The sequence below is a fragment of the Pan troglodytes genome, chromosome 10 (genome assembly GCF_028858775.2).
Source record: "Pan troglodytes isolate AG18354 chromosome 10, NHGRI_mPanTro3-v2.0_pri, whole genome shotgun sequence".
Lineage (NCBI taxonomy): Eukaryota > Metazoa > Chordata > Mammalia > Primates > Hominidae > Pan > Pan troglodytes.
The window spans coordinates 119,763,096-119,784,942 of NC_072408.2; the positions used below are offsets into that span (position 1 = coordinate 119,763,096).

Genomic DNA, 21,847 nt, shown 5'->3' on the forward strand with positions numbered 1-21,847 from the left:
TCCTGCTTTCGCCACATGATATGCCTGCTCCCCCTTTGCCTTCTGCTATGATTGTAAGCCTCCTGAGGCCTCCCCAGAAGCCAAGCAGACATCAGTACCATGCTTCCTGTAAAGCCTGCAGAACCATGAGCCGATTAAACCTCTTTTTCTTTATAAATTACCCAGTCTCAGGTATCCCTTAATAGCAATGCAAGAATGGCCTGATACAGAGGCTTTGAGAGGTCAAGTGACCTGCCCGAGGGCACACCACTGATAAAGGACAGAGGTGGGATTTGAACCCACCTTTGTTAGGCCCAAGTGCAAGGCCCCTCCTCCTCATGCTCACTGCCCACTGCGGAGCTGGGCACTTGGGACACACCCTAGGGAGCTGTGCTCTGCTGGGGCCTTCCTCATGCCCCAAGTCCCTGCCTGCCCAAGGCCGGTGCTCTGAGTCTCCTACAGCCCCCTCCTCAGCCTCACTGGCCTCAGTCATCTTGGTTCAGGGAAGGACTAAGGTCCCCTTTGGTCCCTGCCAATCTGCACCCCACCCCAGTGTGACCCTCAAGAGCCTGGCTCTGGCCTTTTACAGAATAAATCTGAACAAAATCAGGGTTCATTTTAATAGCAACAGGCTGCTGGTGCAGACCTTATCAACTCCATCAAACTGTGTTCCTTCAAATGTTATGCTCCCCTGGGGGTGTCCCACACCCTGACGTCACACATTCACTCAGTGAAGCTCACATTCATTCGGGGAGCTCTTTCTTTCTCTCTTCTCTAACACACGCTCTCCTTGGTTAGCTGGCTGCTGATCAACATTTCTGGATATACTGGTTTTCAGGAAAATATGATGGTTGGCTTCCAATCCCAGATTTTTCACTGATGGGTTCCATATTTACACCATCTTGGCCACAGTCTCTGGGTCACCATTTCCACACATACCCACACACCATAAAGAGAGGCTTTTTCTGAGTCTTCTGTTCATGCAGTCTGGAATTGTATTTGCTTTTGTTTTGGGGCATCCTGGGCAGCTCATTCCACTAATAGGCATAACCATAACCATTGCAGTCTCCACTTACTGACATTTACAACTTTCCAGGCACATGCTAGGGACCTTACATTCATTATTTCATTTTATTCTCACATCACAACCTTGTGAGGTGGAGGAGCATGATGGAAGGAGGAAGGAGCTAAAAGCAAAGAATCTGGAGTCCGACTGCCTGGGTTCAAATCCTAGCTCTACCAATTTCCAGCTCTGTAACATCGAGCTAATTTCCTAACCTCTCTATGCCATTTCCCTATCTCTAAAAGGAAGCAGACAATAGCATCTATCTCATAGGATTTGTGAGAAGATTAAATGAGTCAATATTTATAAAGTGTTCGGAATGATACCTGACATCTGGTAATGGTTTGATAAATAAAATCCATTTTAATGATGAGGAAACAGGCTCAGAAGAGGGCGCTCATTTGCTCATGTGGTACAGATAGGTTCCAGACTCAAACTCAAGACCATCTGACTCTAAAACATCTAAAACTGTTGCATCGCATTCTCTTCATTTGACAGATAATAAAACTGAGGCTCAGAGAAGCTAAGTGACTCACCTGGGACTGCACAGCAAACCAAGACAAATAAGACCTAGGGTCTCCTGACTGCCAGAGTGGAGATGCTTCCATAGGCTTTTCTCACTGATGCTCTCTGGGCAGACAGGCTCCTTAATATGAGAGTGAGCACACACTCCTTTCTTCATTTTCAGGTAAACCTCACACTGGTTGGCAGAAGGAACTATACCAATAATTAGTGAACATGCGGTGAATTTGCAACAGACAAGAGGAGCCTCATTATCCTATAGTTTCCAGGTTGCTTAGGGAGGCAGAAATCACAGCAAGGAAAACCTTCAATAATAAACAGACGTCTCATAAAATTAATTGCAACCCAACCTCTCTCTCTACTTAAAATTAGCATCTATTTCCAGCTCTGCTTTCAATGCCCCGTATGAATACATGTGAACTCCCTCCCTCTCTTCCTCCCTGTCTCCTTCTCTCTCTCTCTGTCCCTCATTAAAAAATAAAATTTAAGAAAAAAATACAAGGTAGATTTACACAAATAGTGGGATCTCAGTCTTGAGTTAGCTGTGTATGACTGAAAAGGATGCTGTGGTTAATAATTATCATAAAAACAATGACATGGCCGGGCACAGTGGCTCACGCCTGTAATCCCAGAACTTTGGGAGGCCGAGGCAGGCAGATCACTTGAGGCCAGGAGTTTGAGACCAGCCTGGCCAACATGGTGAAACTGCATCTCTACTAAAAATACAAAAATTAGCCGGGCATCAATGGCCAGCCCCTGTAATCCCAGCTAATCAGGAGTCTGAGGCAGGCGAATCACTTGAACCTGGGGGCTGGTGGTTGCAGTGAGCCGAGCTCACACCACTGCACTCCAGCCTGGGCGACAGAGTGAGACTACATCTCAAAAAAACAAAAACAAACAAACAAAAACAAACAAAAAAACCCCACAGTAACACAAAAGTAATAAAACTACTGCTATTTACTCAGTGCTTATCTGATGCCAGCCACTTTGCTAAGCCTATGAATGCATTATTTCCCCGTTGCTACAGATGAGAGAATTGAGGTTCAGACAGGTTGAAATCATTGCTCCCAAAGTCACACAACTGGTGAGTGGCAGAGCTGGGATGCAAACCCTAAACTGCCAGCCCTCAAAGCCTGTGCTCTTAATCTCCACCCTGCTGTGCTTCCTTGTCCATTTAATTAAGCTCCACAGGCACACATTCCGCGCCCTCCTTTGCTGTGCAATCCCAGGCAAGTCACTCAGCTTCTCTGAGCCTCAGTTTCATAATCTGTCAAATGGAGGTAACACAAATAATTCCTAGTTGTGACCAAGAATCATCATAGAAATCTGCCATTTCCAGCCTATTGTGCAATTCGTCAAGCACTGTGACTCCAAGTGGCATCAGCTCCTGGAAGAACACACTGTCTTACTGTTGTTTCCTCCTTTGTCAACTGATCCCCCCTTGAACCTCACTCTACCCCTGCTCTCAATGCCCCATGTACTGCCACCTGATTAAATAAAATCTTTTTTGAAAATCGTAAGTGTCATGAGTAAGGTTTCTTGGTGTTGATGTAGAAGAACAAAACAGAATTGTGAAATGAGAATCACTGCAGCTATCATGAAGTCCCGCCTACGTGCCCAGCAGTTGCTAGATTGGCCAAGTTTTCCCGTGAAGGGCAATATAGTAAATATTTTAGGCCTTATGGATCATCCAACCTCAGCTGGACTCTTCATCTCTGCTGTTGCCATATGCAAGCAGCCATAGACAACATATAAATAAATGGGTGTAATGGCATTTCAATTAAACTTTATTTATAGACACTGAATTTCACAATTTTCACGTCACAAAATATTCTTTTATTTTTAATATTCTTCTGTTGATTTTTTTTCTTAACGATTAAACATGTTAAAAAGTACAAAAACAGCTGGGTGCAGTGGCTCACACCTGTAATCTCAACACTTTGGGAGGCTGAGGCAAGCAGATCACTTGAGGTCAGGAGTTTGAGATCAGCCTGGCCAAGATGGTGAAACCCTGTCTCTATGAGAAATACAAAAATTAGCCAGGTGTGGTGGTGGGCGCCTGTAATCCCAGCTACTTGGGAGGCTGAGGCAGGAGAATCGCTTGAACTAGGGAGGCAGAGGTTGCAGTGAGCCACGATCATGCCACTGCACTCCATCCTGGGCTACAGAGCGAAAATGTCAAAAAAAAAAAAAAAAAAGTACAAAAACAAGCAGAGGCTGGAACAGATGTGGCCCATGGGCCATAGTTTGCCAGTTTCTTCCAACATTTCATTAAGAAAAATTTCCAAGCAAACAGCCACATTGAAAGAATTTTGCAGTGAACACTCATATACTCACCACATAGATTTTACAATTAACGTTTTATTGCACTTGCTTGATTGCATATCTACAATTTCTTCATCCTTCTATCCATCCATGAATCCATCTTATTCTTTTGATGCATCAGAAGATTCTTTTTCTGCCGGGCGCAGTGGCTCACACCTGTAATCCCAGCACTTCGGGAAGCCAAGGCCGTTGGATCACCTGAGGTCAGGAGTTCGAGACCACCCTGGCCAACATGGTGAAACCCCGTCTCTACTAAAAATACAAAAATTAGCCAGACATGGTGGCACACACCTGTAATCCCAGCTACTTGGGAGGCTGAGGCAGGAGAATTGCTTAAACCTGGGAGGCAGAAGTTGCAGTGAGCCGAGACCACACTGCTGCACTCCAGCCTGGGCTGTCTCAAAAAAAAAAAAAAAAAAAAAAAAAGGAAGGAAGGAAGAGAGAGAGAGAAAGAGAGGAAAGAAAGAATGAAAGAAAGAAAGAAAGAAAGAAAAGAAAAGAAAAGAAAAGAAAAGAAAGAAAAAGAGAGAAAAAGAGAAAAAGAAAGAAAGAATATTCTTTTTCAAAAAGAAACCAGCAGCAATTTCTTCCCGGGCCAGTACAAGGTGGTGAGTGAGTTGACTAAGCAGACAGGCAAAAAGAGAGAGAGTATCTGTAGGAGGATACTGTCACCTTTTATATATAGGCAATAAGCAATAGTTTTCCAAGGAGAACAGCAGATGATTTGCTACTGTATCAACCAAGAATATATTTGACCGTAGTAAGTAACAGAATGTGTAACAGACATTCTGAGTCATTTTGTTACACCCACAACTGTGGGTGACCTGTCCAGATATGCCTTCTAATTCCAAGCACCCCAAGAAAACCCCTGTGCTTAAGATTTTATCTAGCCATGAATCCAACATTTTCTATTTGCTTATTAATTTTTTGTCCATCTTCTCTCGTTAGAATATAAATTCCATGAGAGCAGAGGCCTTTTCACTTATTCACCACACATGTTCTGTGCTAGACCAGTGGCCACCATAAAGAAAACACCGAATAAATATTTATTTATTTATTTATTTTATTTTTGAGCCAGAGTTTCACTCGTGTCATCCAGGCTAGAGTGCAATGGTGTGATCTTGGCTCACTGCAACCATTGCCTCCTGGGTTCAAGTGATTCTCCTGACTCAGACTCCTGAGTAGCTGGGATTACAGGTGCCTGCCACCATACTCAGCTAATTTTTGTATGTTTAGTAGAGACGGGGTTTCACCATGTTGGCCAGGCCAGTCTCGAACTCCTGACCTCAGGTCATCCACCTGCTTTGGCCTCCCAAAGTGCTGGGATTACAGGCGTGAGCCACCGCACCTGGCCTTAATAAATATTTATAAGAATAAGGAAAGGATCTGTTTTCCACATCTCATAAGTTGTCTTTTATACCTTTTTTTTCTATGTTCTGCTTTCCTGTAATCTTGAGTAATTTCCTCCATTCCATCTTCCAGTTTACTGATTTTATCTTCAGGTATATTTATTCAGCCTATCTATGGAGAAGGTTCGGTTTTTCTGTTCATCTTTGGTTTTATTTTGCATTATGTTTTCACTTCCAATGTGATAGTGGTGGTTGTTGACTTTCATAACTGTTCTTATTTCATGGATATGATGAATAATCATGAATACAATGAATAATTATAATGGATATAATATCTAATCCCTCTGAGGATGTTAATTATATATTTCTAAGACCGTGTTAGTCCAATTTGTACTTCTAAAACAGAAAGCCACAGACTGGGAAATTAGTAAAGAACAGAAATTTACTTATCACAGTTCTGGAGGCTGAGAAGTGCAAGACCAAGGCTTCAGCAGATTAGGACCTGGTCTCTATGCTTCCAAGATGGCGCCTTGAAGAATGTTGTGTCTTTTGGAGGGGAGGAACACTATGTCCTCACATGGCAGAAAAGCAGAAGAGAATGAGCCCATTCCTCCAAGCTCTTTTCATAGTGGCCATAATCCACTCACATGGGCAGAGCCCTCATGACACAAACACCTCCTGTTAGATCCCACTTCCCAACTGCTGCATTGGGGAGTAAGTTTCCAACACATGAATTCTGGGGGACAAATTTAGACCACAGAAGACTCCTTCTCCTTTATTGATTATTTCAATGTCCTTACATGTGAGTTTTTATGTTCATAGCATTCGATCTCCCAAAATAATTTGGCACCTTTGGATGTGTGCTTTTTGCTCACTGGGGATGTTCTGCTTGTCTCCCTGTGAAGTTGGTACCTTCTTACTGCAGCTGGAGGCAGAGATGAGGAAAGGGGATGTGCCAGGAATGAGTCTTCTGCATACAGGGCTTCCTGTTCTTTCCAGATGTGGCCAGGTATGCTGTGTACTTCCCTGCCTCTCTGCCCCACCCTCACTGCTCCCTCCTTAGGCAGGCACCTCTGCTGCCTGTTACTCAACACAGAAAGGTTGGGGCGGGAGACCACATGTCTTTAGAGGCTGCCATTACTATGCCAGCACAACTGACAACCATGAGAGTTAACCTAGGGTCTCTTCTTCTCCTTCAATCCACTGCCTGGAGCCTGCAGCTCCTCAGAGCCTTTCCACTCTACATAGGTACCCCCTCCTTTATGTGTTTTGACTGCAATTTCCTCCTTCATCCAATCTCATATCTCTGACAGGGATCTCAGATTCCAGTTTACCTGGGACACCTCTGGTTAGGACCCAGCAACATTATTAAAGTTTTTCTATCGCTTTCCTGCCACCTCTAGAGGCCTGGGATGGACGTTGAAGGCTTATGCATATGTTCAGTCCGCCATCATGACCCAATATTGACCCTTCTGCGTTCCATCTTCTAAAAATGCCTCAAATGTCCTGCCCCCTTGACTCCACTTTTTCTCAGTTTCCAACCCTGTTGATTTCCATTATGCTTTTAATATATCTTTGCTGCTATTTTAATAGAATTTTGAGCATGTGTTCAATCCACTATCTTGAATGGAAAGTTTCTAAAGTGGCCTGTGACTCAGGAAGAAGACTGTGATTAATGGGCGAGAATGAAAATCATTGCTCAATCCCTTGACTTAAATCCCCACCACAACACCTGACCTACAAAATAGTCTCCTGCCCATACTTGAATATTCCAAGTGATGCAGCATTCACTACTCAAAATATTAGCTGGTGTACATATTACAGACCCAGCATCTCTCCCTCTAGTTGACCATGACCTCTGAAATTCACACTCTGATCCTATCTATTTCCTTTCAGTTACTGTGCAGATGTCAGGAAGCACTTGTTAAGACTATTACCTGAAGTGTACTCAGAGGCAGAGTAAATGCTGAGTCCCGGAGCAGACAGGAGAGAGGACCTGGGAGTTTTTTAGTAAGATGGGGAGGAGGAGATAGGCTATGGCTTGGACCAGGCCTGGAAGAGAGCTCAGGTGTGCAGTCTCTAGGAACCCGGGTGGAGAAGCAGCAGGAAATAAGCAGAAAAAGGAGACAGGCCATGAAGATAGAAGCGCAATGGTCCTGGATTCAGATCTCCACTCTGCAGCTTATAGCTTACAGTCCGCTTAGCTTTGTGCCCATTCCAAGAGGATTTCCCTATTGTAGCTTTACAGTGTTTTAATATGTAGTATTGTTGTGCAAGGTACCATCCTAAACTGACTGACTTTCCTTCCTCCTTCTCCTCCAAAATAATTTTTAATTCTTGCAGACAGACTTTAGATCGTGTGTTTGAAGTTTTTAAAGATGGAATTTTTATTGGAACTGCATTACACGTATAAATTATTTAGGAAGAGTTGGCTTCTGAAGAGGGCAGCTCTGCGGGCTTGGGCTGGGTTTGAATCCAGCCAGACAACTTTCCAGCTGTGTTACCTTGGACAGTTACCTAGTTCCTCTGTACCTTGACTTCCTCATCTGTCAAATGGGTGATGATAATAGCACCTACACCATGGTCGTTGGGAGGAGTCAGTGAGAGTCTCCAAGTGCGCTTTATTATCGTTGGTGGTGGTAGTGGTGTTTAGAACGCACCCCTCAGTCAGACAGCGAGGTAGGACTTCTCCGTTTATTAAATCCTGACCTTTTTTTTCCATGTAAAACCTGCACATTTCTGAAATGCTCAGAGTACGTTACTCAGTATGTACCCATACGTTCTGTGGGTATACTTTGTTAGGTTGTGATTAGTTCGTTGGAGCTGGTGGTTGCAGGGACGGCTGGAAGCAAGGAGATGAAGGAGAGGAAGTCGTAGCTGGGAAGGGGACCAGGAAGTGGGTGTCAGGTCCAAGAGCTGCTAGAAAGAAACGAAACTGAAAGCAGGGAATTTCCCAAGTTTGGGGAGGAGGAGAGAAACCTAGGGAAGACAGGAACTGCAGCGCCCCTCCCCGTTTCACGCCACGCGCGGGACCGAGGACCTAGGACCTGGCCAGCTGGGCGTGGTTCGGAGAGCCGGGCGGGGAAACGAAACCAGAAATCCGAAGGCCGCGCCAGAGCCCTGCTTCCCCTTGCACCTGCGCCGGGCGGCCATGGACTTGTACAGCACCCCGGCCGCTGCGCTGGACAGGTTCGTGGCCAGAAGGCTGCAGCCGCGGAAGGAGTTCGTAGAGAAGGCGCGGCGCGCCCTGGGCGCCCTGGCCGCTGCCCTGAGGGAGCGCGGGGGCCGCCTCGGCGCTGCGGCCCCGCGGGTGCTGAAAACTGTCAAGGTGAGGTCCCACCTCGGGGTCTTTATGTGTCCAAAGGGGAGTCCTGGGAGGACGCTTAAGCCTCACATAGGCTTACGGTGGGGGTGGCTTTATCCGCTTGTGCACCTCATTCATTTCTTTAACAAATACTTCCAATGTGCCGGCCCCGTGCTAACTCCCCCGAACATACGAGCCAGGTAGGTACTCTTAAGCCCGCTTGACAGATGGAGAAAATGAGGCACAGAGAGGCACAGTGACGTGTCCAATCCTGTAAGAGGCCCAGCCAGGATTCAAATCCAAGTAGCCTGATTCCTGCATCTCTGCTCTCAGAGGCTGCTTCTTATCCATTCATTCACTCACTCACTCATTCACCCAGTCATTCAAACAGACTGTGGGCCTCAAACTATGCCAGACCCTAAGGATACAGAAGTAATAACACTCCGTGTAACAGCCAGAGTAGCCCAATTTATTGAGACATTATCAAATAACAATGAAAATTATCTCATTAAATGAGTATTACCTCATTTCATCCCCACGTTCAGTGAGGTAGGTATTATTGTACCTGTTTTATGGATAGGGAAACTGAGGCTAGACGCTAAATTACTACTCTGAGTCACATCTTTTTTTTTTTTTTTTTTTTTTTTTTTTTTTTTTTTTTTTGAGACAGGGTCTCGCTCTGTCACCCAGGCTGGAGTGCAGTAGCATGATCTTGGCTCACAGCAACCTCCGCCTCCTGGGCTCAAGTTATTCTCACACCTCAGCCTCCCAAGTAGCTGGCACTACAGGTGCACACTACCATGCCTGGCTAATTATTTGCATTTTTTGTAGAGATAGAGTTTTGCCGTGTTGCCCAGGCTGGTCTGGAACTCCTGGGCTCAAGTGATCCACTTGCCTTGGCCTTTCAAAGTGCTGGGATTACAGGCGTGAGCCACCATGCCCAGGTAATTTTTGCATTTTTTGTAGAGACGGGATTTCACCATGTTGCCCAGGCTCCGGGTCACTTTTTGTCACTTAAATACAGCCACACTGCCACTGTGATCCCAGGACACTCGCAGATTCAGGGAGGAGACAAGTCATGAGCTACCTTATCCTCAGGGTAGATTTGGGGGTGCCAGGAGTGGATTGATGGAGGGAACCTGGGTGTGCTAGAGCAGATTTGGAGGTTGTCAGGAGAGGGAGTGAAAACGCAGAGTAGAAATGGCCTCAGAGCACCTAGTGGTTTCCTGGGGCTGACTCTCAGCTTGGGAGGTGGGGAAGGAGGAGAGACTTGTCGCCTAGGAGGTGTGAAGTCCCGTTTCTACCTTGGAGATGGACAGGAGGGATTTCTGTGCAGCAAGGGAAAGCCCTGGCATCCTTAGCTTCCCTGGAAAGGGGTGGGAGGGGGTTCTGGAGCACAATCTCCCTGTGCTTTCATTTTCTCCTTTGTAAAGTGAGCACGGTGCAATCTCCCTGTGCTTTCGTTTCCTCTTTTGTAAAGTGGTACCTTCCTTCTGGGGCTGTGAGGAAGGTTCAATGAGATGAGAGTGTGCAAAACGTGCAGGAAGTGCCCAGCCTGTAATATTCCCTGTTCCCACTTTGTCAGCAGCCCCCAGATGGTGGGAGCTGGAAGTAAAAGGACTGGCATATCATCGGGATAAGTAGGGGGTCCCAGTTTGAGGCAAGCCTTGCTCCTGGAGGGCTCCATCCTGGTTCTTGCTGTTTACTGGCTGTGTAACTCATTTCACCATCTGAGCCTCACTCCCCATATCTGCAGCCACATGTAACTACATCACAGTTGTTTTGTGTTGGAAGTGAGATTAGAGACGTCAGATCCCAGACACAGAACAGTGGCTCTGACAATGTTTAGGAGTTTCTTTTCCAAATCCTCAGGTTGGAAGCTTTGCCGAAAGAAACACTAATCACACAGGTCTCAGAAATTGAGTCATACCACAGTTCTGTACCCATTCTGAGCAAAGATTGCAAATGTGTGTTCTGCAAAGCAGAATTTGTTTTACCTGCGGTCTTGAGTTTTTAAAAAGTTAGTTGCCAACCTTTAAAAATCATGGATATAGGCCTGGCATGGTGGTTCATGCCTGTAATCCCAGCACTTTGGGAGGCCAACGAGGGCAGATCACTTGAGGTCAGGAATTCGAGACCAGTCTGGCCAACATGGTGAAACCCCATCTCTACTAAAAATACAAAAATTAGCCAGGCATGGTGGCGCACATCTGTAGTCCCAGCTACTCAGGAGGCTGAGGTGGGAAAATCACTTGAACTCATGAGATGGAGGTTGCAGTGAGCTGAGATGGTGCCACTGCACTCCAGCCTAGGCAACAGAGTAAGTCTCTGTCTCAAAACTAAAAATAAAAATAAAATTACAAGTATGGATTTAGCCCAGCATGGTGGTGCATGCCTATAGTCTCAGACACTTGGGAGGCTGAGGCAAGAAGATCACTCGAGCCCAGGAATTCCAAGCTGCAGTGAGCTACAATCGTGTCTGTGAATAGCCACTGCACTCCAGCCTGGGCAACATAGCAAGACCCCATCTCTTTAAAAAAATGTAAAAACTAGCCAGGCATGGTAGCGTGTGCCTGTAGTCTCAACTACTTGAGAGGCTGAGGCAGGAGGATCACTCGAGCCCAGGAGTTCAAGGCCGCAGTGAGCTATGCGTTCCAGCCTGGGTGACAGAACAAGACCCTGTTTCTATGGAAAAAAAAAAATCATGAGTTTACATGTTAAAATTGCTTCTCTTGAAATCTCGAGCCTGGCTACCCTGGGCCCACATTCCCGCGTGGCTTCAATGCCTACAGCCATGTGGCCACAGTCTCTCCCCAGCACACTTGCCTCACTCAAGTTGCCTGCCAGGTTGCAAGGCCACTAGAATTGGACAGTATGAAATTCTGAGTTATTTTTCTTTGCCCAGGGAGGCTCCTCGGGCCGGGGCACAGCTCTCAAGGGTGGCTGTGATTCTGAACTTGTCATCTTCCTCGACTGCTTCAAGAGCTATGTGGACCAGAGGGCCCGCCGTGCAGAGATCCTCAGTGAGATGCGGGCATCGCTGGAATCCTGGTGGCAGAACCCGGTCCCTGGTCTGAGACTCACGTTTCCTGAGCAGAGCGTGCCTGGGGCCCTGCAGTTCCGCCTGACATCCGTAGATCTTGAGGACTGGATGGATGTTAGCCTGGTGCCTGCCTTCAATGTCCTGGGTGAGGGGTTCCTAGACCATTCCAGGGTTGGGGGCAAAAGATCATTGGGAACAACACGGGACTTCCAATTCTAGCCCAGCCACCAACTTGCTGTTTGACCTGGGCCAGCCTCTACCCCTCTCTCAGCCTCAGTCTGGGGACTAAACATATTGGACTTGTGCCAGACAAAGGCAGAGAAACCCCAGTTCCTCCTGGATCTGTGGTCCTGCTGTCAAGATGCTTGGCCCTCCCACAGGCATCTGGGAGTTTCCCTCAGCCACTGCCTGGAGCGGTTACTGCTCAGCCCTTCCACAAATACTCCCGAAAGCTAAGCGAAGTGGACATGTGGCTAGCAGTAGGGGCCTGGGGACAAAACCAGAATTCTGCAAAATCTTGTATTTTATGTTGAAAACATCAATGTGATTTTTGTGTTCTCCTTCGTAATACACGTATGCTTGAGTTAAGATAAAAATAGGCCTCTGTGTCCTCATCTGTAAAATCAGGATAATACTAATGGGGATAATAGTAATCTTATAGAGTTGTCAGAAGAATTAAATGCATTAATATATGTAATCAAGCTTAGAAGTGTGTCTAGTGGGCCAGGCGCAGTGGCTCATGCCTGTAATCCCAGCTTTGGGAGGCCAAGTTAGAGACTGCTTGAGCCCAGGAGTTCAAGATCAGCCTTGGCAAAATAGCAAGATCTAGTCTCTACAAATAATAATAATTTTAAAAAATAGCCAGGTAGTACATGCCTCCCTCTGGTCCCAGCTACTGGAGAGGCTGAGGTGGGAGGATTGTTTGAGCCCAGGCAGTGGAGGCTGCAGTGAATTGTGATTTTGCCACTACAATCTGTCTGAGTAAGACTCTTCTTAAAAAAAAAAAAAAGAAAAAAGAACGTCTAGCATGTGATAAGGGTTGTAAGAGTGTTTACTATTATTATTATTTCTATTATTGTTGTTGTTTCTATTATTATTGTTATTATTATTATTATTTACCTTGATGATCTGGGGGATAGCTTTATCCTTTGGGCAGATAGCCACATCCCCTATGCCTGGTACCCTATGCCTAGTGTACCCACATACTGGGTACACACACACACATGCACACACATTTTTAAGACAGGGTCTCACTCTGTCACCCAGGTTGGAGTGTGGTGGCATGATCTTGGCTCACTGCAACCTCCATCCTGGGTTCAAGCAATCCTCCCACCTCAGCCTCCCGAGTAGCTGGGCTACAGGCATGCACCACCATGCCTGGCTAATTTTTGTATTTTTTATAGAGATAGGGTTTCACCATGTTGTCTAGGCTGGCCTTGAACTTCTGAGATCAAATGATCCACCTGCCTCAGCCTCCCAAAGTGCTAGGATTACAGGCATGAGCCACCCCACCCAGCCTGGGTACACATATATTAATCATAATAGTTACTACTTATTAAATGCTTAACTATTCCAAGAACTTGACATGTTTTATCTCATCAATTCTTCACAACAAACTTATGAGGTCTGTACTGTTTCAACTTCAATTTTACCTTTGGGGAAACTGAGGCTCAGAGACATACAGTGACCCACCCAAAACCACACAGCAGGCAAGTGTTAGCAGCAACCTCAGGGAATTATGGAAAGTGTTTACTTCTCCCAAGCCATGCCCATGGGAGTGGTGGAGGAAAAGGCGCACCCTGCAAAGTCCGCCGGCTCTGAGCTCAAATCCTGCCTCCATCGCATGCTGGCTGTATAACCTTGGGCAAATCATGGAATTTCTCTGTGCCTCAGCTTCCTCAGCTATCAAGTGGGATGAAGAACTGTACTTGCCTCATAGGGTTGTGGTGGGGATACATGTAAAGACCTTCTGTCCAGTGCCCAGTATGCAGTAAAAAAATATATATTTTTTTCTAAGACAGAGTTCCGCTCTGTCCCCCAGGCTGGAGTGCAGTGGTACGATCTCAGCTCACTGCAACCTCCGCCTCCTGAGTTCAAGCAATTCTCGTGCTTCGGCCTCTGGAGTAGCTGGGATTACAGGCGAGTGCCAACATGACTGGCTGATTTTTGTATATTTTGTTGGCCAGGCTGGTCTCGAACTCCTGACCTCAGGTGAACCTCCCACCTTGGCCTCCCAAAGTGCTGGGATTACAGGTGTGAGCCACAGCGCCAGGCCTGTAGTAAAAAATATCAACAACCACTGCTAAAGGATCAGGGCTTTTTGCCTTTTATTTCTTGGGCATCGTTTTCCTCTCCGTGACACCTCTTAATTAAGGATATGTAGAGTGGTGTTTTGAGGAAGGCTCAGGGAGGAGAGAGTTGCCAGGCTGCAGGTACTGCTGACTCAGCTGGAAGCAACTTTCCTGTTTAACCATCTTGGAATGCAGCTGCTCCTCTTTGAGCTGTTGCTCTAGGGACTGCCTGGCCATTTGGGATGGAGGGACTCTCCCACTGCATTCTGGAGTGCCGCCCTTCTTCCCTGCCTCCTGAAAAGCTCCGGGCTCTCTTCCCAGTCCCCCGACTCCCATGTTACCAGATTTCTTCCCCTCCGAATTCTTCCCACTCTCTCTCAGCGCCCCAGGCTGAGCTCGGCACCAACACCGCCCTCCATCCTGTGTCCTCAGTGCCCTGCCTAACTCACAGTGCTTCACACCAACAGGTCAGGCCGGCTCCGGCGTCAAACCCAAGCCACAAGTCTACTCTACCCTCCTCAACAGTGGCTGCCAAGGGGGCGAGCATGCGGCCTGCTTCACAGAGCTGCGGAGGAACTTTGTGAACATTCGCCCAGCCAAGTTGAAGAACCTAATCTTGCTGGTGAAGCACTGGTACCACCAGGTGAAGCCACTTGGAAGGGTTTCTCCAGACATGTGACTGTTTGCTTTGTGCTTTCATAGTCGTGAAACTGTTGTCTTATATTTAGTGGCCATTCATGTTCTCTTCCTGGGAATTGTCTGTTTATGTCCCTTGTGCATTATTTTCTCTTGGGTTAGCTGTCTTGTTACTGATTTGTTGAAGCTCTTTATATATTGTGGATACTGATCCTTATTTAGTTAATATAATGCATTCTTCCAATAGTCTTCCAGTCTGTGTCTTGGGCTTTTGCTTTGTTTAAAGGTTATTTGTAGGACAAAATATCTACAGTTTAATGTACTCAGATATATCCTTTGAAAAATGAGTTATTCTTTGTGTGTCTTAAGAAGTCTTTCCCTATCCTGCCAGGTGCAGTGGCTGATGGCTGGAATCCCAGCACTTTGAGTGGCCGAGGCAGGTGGATCACTTGAGGTCAGGAGTTCAAGACCAGCCCGGCCAACATGGTGAAACCCTGTCTCTACTAAAAATACAAAATGTAGCCGGGCGTGGTGGTACACACCTGTAATTCCAGTTACTTGGGAGGCTGAGGCAGGAGAATCCCTTGAACCCAGGAGGCAGAGGTTGCAGTAAGCCAAGATTGCACCACTGCACTCCAGCCTGGGTGACAGAGCCAGACTCCATCTCAAGGAAAAAATAAAAAAAAAGAGGTCTTTCCCTATCCTGACTTTGTAAAATGACTCTTTCATATTTCCTGCCATCATATTGTTTCCTATTGTATTTCTGTTCATATTCAGGGCTTTGGCCTGTCTGGTATGGTATGAGGTATATGCGGAGTTGGTACACTTCCCTCCCTAGCCTCAGGGATGCTCCCTTGCTCTGTTCATGTTTGTTGCCAGACTCTTATGCACTGGGGAAAGTGTGCCCAGCCTATGCCTGGAGATGGGGGAACAGGCTCCCCCAAAATCTTGCAGCACATGGACGAGTCATCATAAGCAGGTCTATCAAGGAAGAGATTCTGGATTCCAGTTCTGGCTCAGCCATCTTCTTGCTGTGTGACCCTGGACAAGTTCCTAGCCTTCTCTGGGCCTCTGTTTCCTCCACTTGCACATAAAGAAATATATGCGTTGGCAAATCTTACTCAGGTTCTTTCCATGTAAGATTCTCCAGGGGCAGAAAATGCTAATAGCCTGGTACTTCCTAAAAGGGCAAACTGCTGGGTATGGTGGCTCACGCCTGTGGTCCTCTCCACGCAGGAGGCTGAGGCGGGAAGATCACTTGAGCCCAGGAGTTCAAGGCTGCAGTGATCTAAGATTGAGCCACTGCACTTCAGCCTGGGCAACAGAGTAAGACTCAGTCTATAAATTAATTAATTAATTAATTAATACAACTATGGAGCCAGCCTGGTTGGGCGTTAGAAATTCTATCTTGATCTGGGTGGTGGGTATGCATGTGCACCCACGCATGTTTGTCACCCCAGAGAGAGGGGGTGAGCAGAGGGAGTGTGGAGATGCTGGGTGCTTCTAGCCAGGGGGGTCACTTTCTGGCATGCTGAAGCATCCCCTCTGGAGTTACCCAGAGGCCTGGGATTCTTGCCTTGGCATGGAGTAATCCCTCCCTGGTACGTGGAGATCCCAAGTATATGGTGCACAAATAGAAATCATGCATTTTGGGATGGGGGATAGACGGCTGGAGTGAGGAGGGAAGGACAGAGTTCTGGCCCGCTGCCCCACCCCACTCCAGGGGTGAAAGGGCGACAACTTGGTGTCCTTCTCCAATCAGCCACGCAACTGGGACCCCAGATCTGCTTCACCTTTATTTGAGGATAGATAGCAATTTCAAACTACCCTTGGCTTCTCTCTGACTGCTCCCTGCCTCCTTGGGACTTGAAACTTACACCCCTCCCTCCCACCACTCCCCCATCATATGAGCCAACCACTTGGCTGAAGCTACCAGTGAGGGCTGGTGAGAAATGCCACTTGTTCTTGGAACAGGCTTGGAACACAGCATCTTGCCTCAGGCTCGGCCTGGAAGGTCCCCAGTCTGGTTATGCAGAGAGCTGGCTCTCTTTCCTCCCCTTCTTCCTTCTGAGTCCCCTGCCGATGCCCTCTCACAGGTGTGCCTACAGGGGTTGTGGAAGGAGACGCTGCCTCCGGTCTATGCCCTGGAATTGCTGACCATCTTCGCCTGGGAGCAGGGCTGTAAGAAGGATGCTTTCAGCCTAGCCGAAGGCCTCCGAACTGTCCTGGGCCTGATCCAACAGCATCAGCACCTGTGTGTTTTCTGGACTGTCAACTATGGCTTCGAGGACCCTGCAGTTGGGCAGTTCTTGCAGCGGCAGCTTAAGAGACCCAGGTACTTCCTAATAGCCCACCATCTGCTCTCCTGTCCCGGGGCCAGGGGGAGATAATTGACAAGGACAAAACCGGTTACATCTACTGAGTGCTTGGGTATAGAGGCCAAAGCAAAATGCTACATGTACATGTTTTAATTCACTGGACTCAGCCCAGATGCACATTAGAATTACCTGGGGGAGTTTTAAAAAATATACCAGTGCCTGACCCCACATGTTTTATGCGTGAATGTTTTGCTGATGTATAGCAGAAAGTGCATGTTCTGATGACTGTGTGAAGACTGCATACTTTGAAACCACCACCCAGATCATGGTAGAATATTTCCAGCACCCCACTGGTCCCCTCTCAGTCAGTAACCTTCCAAAATAACCCCACTTACACTTTTATAATTACAGTTGTGCCTTTTCTTAAATCTTATTTAAATGGAATCATGCCACATGTACTTTTGTGTCTGGCTTCTCGTTCTGTTCTCAAGATTAAGTCTTTGAGATTTAGCTATATAGTTGTGGATCATTCTTTTTTGTTGCTGTATAGTATTCCATTGTGTGAATTTATCAAAATGTGTTGTCTATTCTACTGATGATGGACATTTGAGTTCTTTCAACTTGGAACTATTACAAATAGGGCCATCATAAACATTCTTGGACATGTTTTTTTGGTGCATATGCATATCTGTTGGAAATATACCTAGGAATGAAATTGCTGAATTGTAGGGTGTAACTCAAGAGCCCTTGAGAGTGGATCCTGGTATCTTGTGATTCCAACGTGCAGCCAGGGTTGACAATGATAAGCAGGCAATGTTGTTTTCCTCATTTTGCGGATAAGGAAATCGAGGCTCAGAGAGGGTAAATCATTTGCCCCAGGTCACACAGCTGGAAAGTAGCAGAGATGCGATTGGAACCAGGTCCGTTTCACTCCAGAGCCCTCTTGCTAACCAGAACCTTCTTGTCTCTCTGAAATTGCAGGCCTGTGATCCTGGACCCAGCTGACCCCACATGGGACCTGGGGAACGGGGCAGCCTGGCACTGGGATTTGCTAGCCCAGGAGGCAGCATCCTGCTATGACCACCCATGCTTTCTGAGGGGGATGGGGGACCCAGTGCAGTCTTGGAAGGGGCCGGTAAGTGAGGGGGCCCCAGGACCCTTGGGTTTTGCACTTTGTTTATGTGTCCAGTGTTTCCTGAGCATCTACTATGTGCCATATGGTGTGGAACAGGCTTTAAAAAGCAGGGGTGGCCGGGTGTGGTGGCTCACACCTGTAATCTCAACACACTGGGAGGCCGAGGTGGGCAGATTACCTGAGGTCAGAGGTCAGGAGTTCGAGACCAGCCTGGACAATATGGTGAAACCTCGTCTCTACTAAAAATACGAAAATTAGCCAGGCGTGGTGGTGGGTGCGTGTAATCTCAGCTACTCGAGAGGCTGAGGCAGGAGAATTGCTTGAACTAGGGAGGCGGAGGTTGCAATGAGCTGAGATCACTCCATTGTACTCCAGCCTGGGCGACAGAGTAAGACTCCGTCCCAAAAAAAAAAAAATGCACAGGGCATCAGGCATGTAAAACAGTCTTATCACCAAGCTCAAGCTGAAACTGCCCGGGGGAAGGAGTCCTTTGTTTTTCTGCAGCTATGGTCTGCTTACCAGACCTTTCTGCCCATCACAAGGGCACCCATTTTGCAGTTTATCCCTTCAGAAAGGCACCTTTTTCAACTCTGCCCAAAGATGGCCATGTGGGTTAGCCATGGCCCTCCCACTTCCCCTCTCTGAGCCTCAGTCACCCTGACTGTACAAAGGGTGGGAGCTGGGGAGAGAAGGCATTGGGTTGATGCAGAAACCTCTGCGCCTGGCTGAGGCAGCTCCTTCAATGACCTTCCAGGGCCTTCCATGTGCTGGGTGCTCAGGTTTGGGCCACCCCATCCAGCTAGACCCTAACCAGAAGACCCCTGAAAACAGCAAGAGCCTCAGTGCTGTGTACCCAAGAGCAGGGAGCAAACCTCCCTCATGCCCAGCTCCTGGCCCCACTGGGGCAGCCAGCATCGTCCCCTCTGTGCCGGGAATGGCCTTGGACCTGTCTCAGATCCCCACCAAGGAGCTGGACCGCTTCATCCAGGACCACCTGAAGCCGAGCCCCCAGTTCCAGGAGCAGGTGAAAAAGGCCATCGACATCATCTTGCGCTGCCTCCGTGAGAACTGTGTTCACAAGGCCTCAAGAGTCAGTAAAGTGAGTTGGGCCAGTGGAGACACAGGGGGGACCCTGTCGAGGGATCAGCGTGGGGAAGGGAAGGGGTTACAGCAGTGGAGCTGAGGTTGGGCTGGGGAACTGGACGGCCCAGGAAGGATGATTTGCTGGCTTAAATAAAATATATTTAAGTGCCAGCTTAGATTTTCTTTTTTTAATGATACAGTTTTTAAAACACTATTACAAGGATCAGATCACTTCCCTCCTCAGCTCAAAATTCTCCATGGTTTCACAGGGCACAGAGGCCTCAAGTCCTATAGGATGGGCCCTGGTCTCCCTCTGGCCTTGACTTACCCCGCACTGGCCTCCTGGCTGCTCTGAGCTTACCAGGTCCACAGAACAATTCAAGGCCTCTGTAGTGGCTGTTTTCTCTTCCTAGAAGAAAATGAGAATTCTCTTCCCCAACCATTTGGCTCTCTCTCTCTCGCTCTCTCTGTCTCTCCTCTTCAAGTTTCTTGATCTGATGTCCTCGTCCACTGAGGCCTGACCACACAATTTAAAATTGCAGTCTTGCCCGGGCACGGTGGCTCACGCCTGTAATCCTAGAAGTTTGGGAGGCCAAGGTGGGCAGATCACCTGAGGTCAGGAGTTCAAGACCACCCAGGCCAACATGCTGAAACCCTGTCTCTACTGAAAATACAAAAATTAGCTGGGCATGGTGACGGGCCCCTGTAATCCCAGCTACGCAGGAGGCTGAGGCAGGAAAATCGCTTGAACCCAGGAGGCGGAGGTTGCAGTGAGCTGAGACCATGCCACTGCACTCCAGCCTGGGTGACAAGAGTGAAACTCCATCTCAAAAATAAAAATAAATAAAAATAAAATTGCAGTCTTGCACTACCAGCCCCCTTTCTGTTCTGCACAGCACTTAGCATTTTCTCAGGACCTATTGTTTATTGATGGTCCCTTCCTTCCCTCCCCCAGCCAGCATGTAAGTTCCAGAAGAACAGAAATTTTGTATCCTCTCTTCTTCTTTCTTTCCTGCAACAAACATTTAGTGAGCACTTACATGTACCGGATATGTATGATATCCCGTGTGAAGGAGGGAGGGAGGGAATTGATGGAAACAGGGCAACAGAGGACAATTGCAGGCCCTATTTGGGCTTGGGACCTCAATTTGCAACTGCTGGCCCAGATGTGCAGTCAGTAGATGCTGCAGATAGTAGGCTAAAATGTTTGGTTGCTGCCCCTACTCAATCCCACCTCCATTATCTGTTGCTGCAGTTTGGTCTGACTTAGCTCAGGCTTCATGGATCAGAGGGCAGGTGCAGGCAGATACAACTTGACTCTCTGTCACAATTCTAAGAGGTCACAGGACCCATGCAGTCGGCCTCTGTCATAGTCCCCAGACCTGACATCAGCAAGAGGGCAGGTTCCAGGCTGTACATGGGGCGCAGGTGATGGGATCGTAGTCCGACTCCCAGGCTCCTAGAGGGTCCCTGATCTGAGCTGTTCTTCCCTCCACAGGGGGGCTCATTTGGCCGGGGCACAGACCTAAGGGATGGCTGTGATGTTGAACTCATCATCTTCCTCAACTGCTTCACGGACTACAAGGACCAGGGGCCCCGCCGCGCAGAGATCCTTGATGAGATGCGAGCGCAGCTAGAATCCTGGTGGCAGGACCAGGTGCCCGGCCTGAGCCTTCAGTTTCCTGAGCAGAATGTGCCTGAGGCTCTGCAGTTCCAGCTGGTGTCCACAGCCCTGAAGAGCTGGATGGATGTTAGCCTGCTGCCTGCCTTCGATGCTGTGGGTGAGGGCGCCCAGCCTGTCCCTTGGAGAGTGATAGGGACCTCAGGCACCCATCTAACAGGGGCACCTGCCATCCTCTTTGTGATCCTAATTCTCCTACTTGACCAAGCATTGAAAACTACTTTGAGATACTGAAAGTAATCATCACCATCAAATCTTACAACTATTTAGTGCTTTAACTTTACAAATATTTTAATTATGAAATGTTTCAAGCATACAGAAAACTACAGACATCACACACCCATGTAGCCCAATTCAGATTTAACAAATGTTAACAGTAGGCATATCTGCTTGGTATTTTTTTAAAGAAATTTCTCATGTTATAATTTTCTTCCTTATTTTAAAGGATTTATTTTATGGTTCATTTTTTTTTTAACTTTCAGAGGTGAATCTTAGCTTAGTAATTATCAGTTTTAGTCAATACAATTAAAGCTACCCATTTCCCTTTCAGTATCACATTAGCTACAGGGCAAATCTTTTGTTTGACATGTATAATTTTTATTATCATTCCGGTCTAAATATTTAGTACTTTTAATTATGACCTTATTGTTTGTTCTTTCATCCATGAATATTTGGAAGTAGCTTTCCAAATGAATGTTTTGGAGATTTGTTTGCTTTCGGCATTTACTTATTATCTTTTTTAAAACTGTAGTCAGAAAACATACTTTATGTGATATCAATTCTTTGGAATTTGTTGGCATTTCTTAGGTTGCCCATGGTTGAAAAGAATGCATGCTTTCCATCCAGGCATGGTGGACCACACCTGTAATCCCAGCATTTTGGAAGGCCAATGCGGGCGGGTCACTTGAGGTCAGGAGTTCGAGACCAGCCTGGCCACAGTGAAACCCCATCTCCACTAAAAATACAAAAAAAAAAAAAAAAATAGCCTGGCATGGTGGCATGCACCTGTAATCCCAGCTACTCGGGAGACTGAGGCAGGAAAATCTCTTGAACCTGGGAGGCGGAGGTTGCAGTGAGCTGAGATTGCACCACTGCACTCCAGCCTGAGAGACAGAGTG

General features: G+C 47.2%; 1 protein-coding gene across 2 annotated transcripts in view; it reads left to right on the top strand.

The window, feature by feature from the left end:
* Positions 1-7,867: 7,867 nt before the first annotated feature.
* The window catches only part of OAS3 (2'-5'-oligoadenylate synthetase 3), a 35,270-nt gene continuing 21,290 nt past the window's right edge, over positions 7,868-21,847 (top strand). The window contains exons 1-7 of one of the 2 annotated variants that reach the window (XM_509393.8): positions 7,868-8,566; positions 11,448-11,730; positions 14,344-14,519; positions 16,609-16,847; positions 17,812-17,965; positions 18,720-19,064; positions 20,547-20,829. In XM_509393.8, coding sequence (XP_509393.5) covers positions 8,390-8,566; positions 11,448-11,730; positions 14,344-14,519; positions 16,609-16,847; positions 17,812-17,965; positions 18,720-19,064; positions 20,547-20,829 — 1,657 coding nt within the window. In that variant the 5' untranslated portion in view covers positions 7,868-8,389. The remainder of the gene's footprint in view (positions 8,567-11,447; positions 11,731-14,343; positions 14,520-16,608; positions 16,848-17,811; positions 17,966-18,719; positions 19,065-20,546; positions 20,830-21,847) is intronic. The other variant, XM_009426300.5, reaches the window with a different exon arrangement.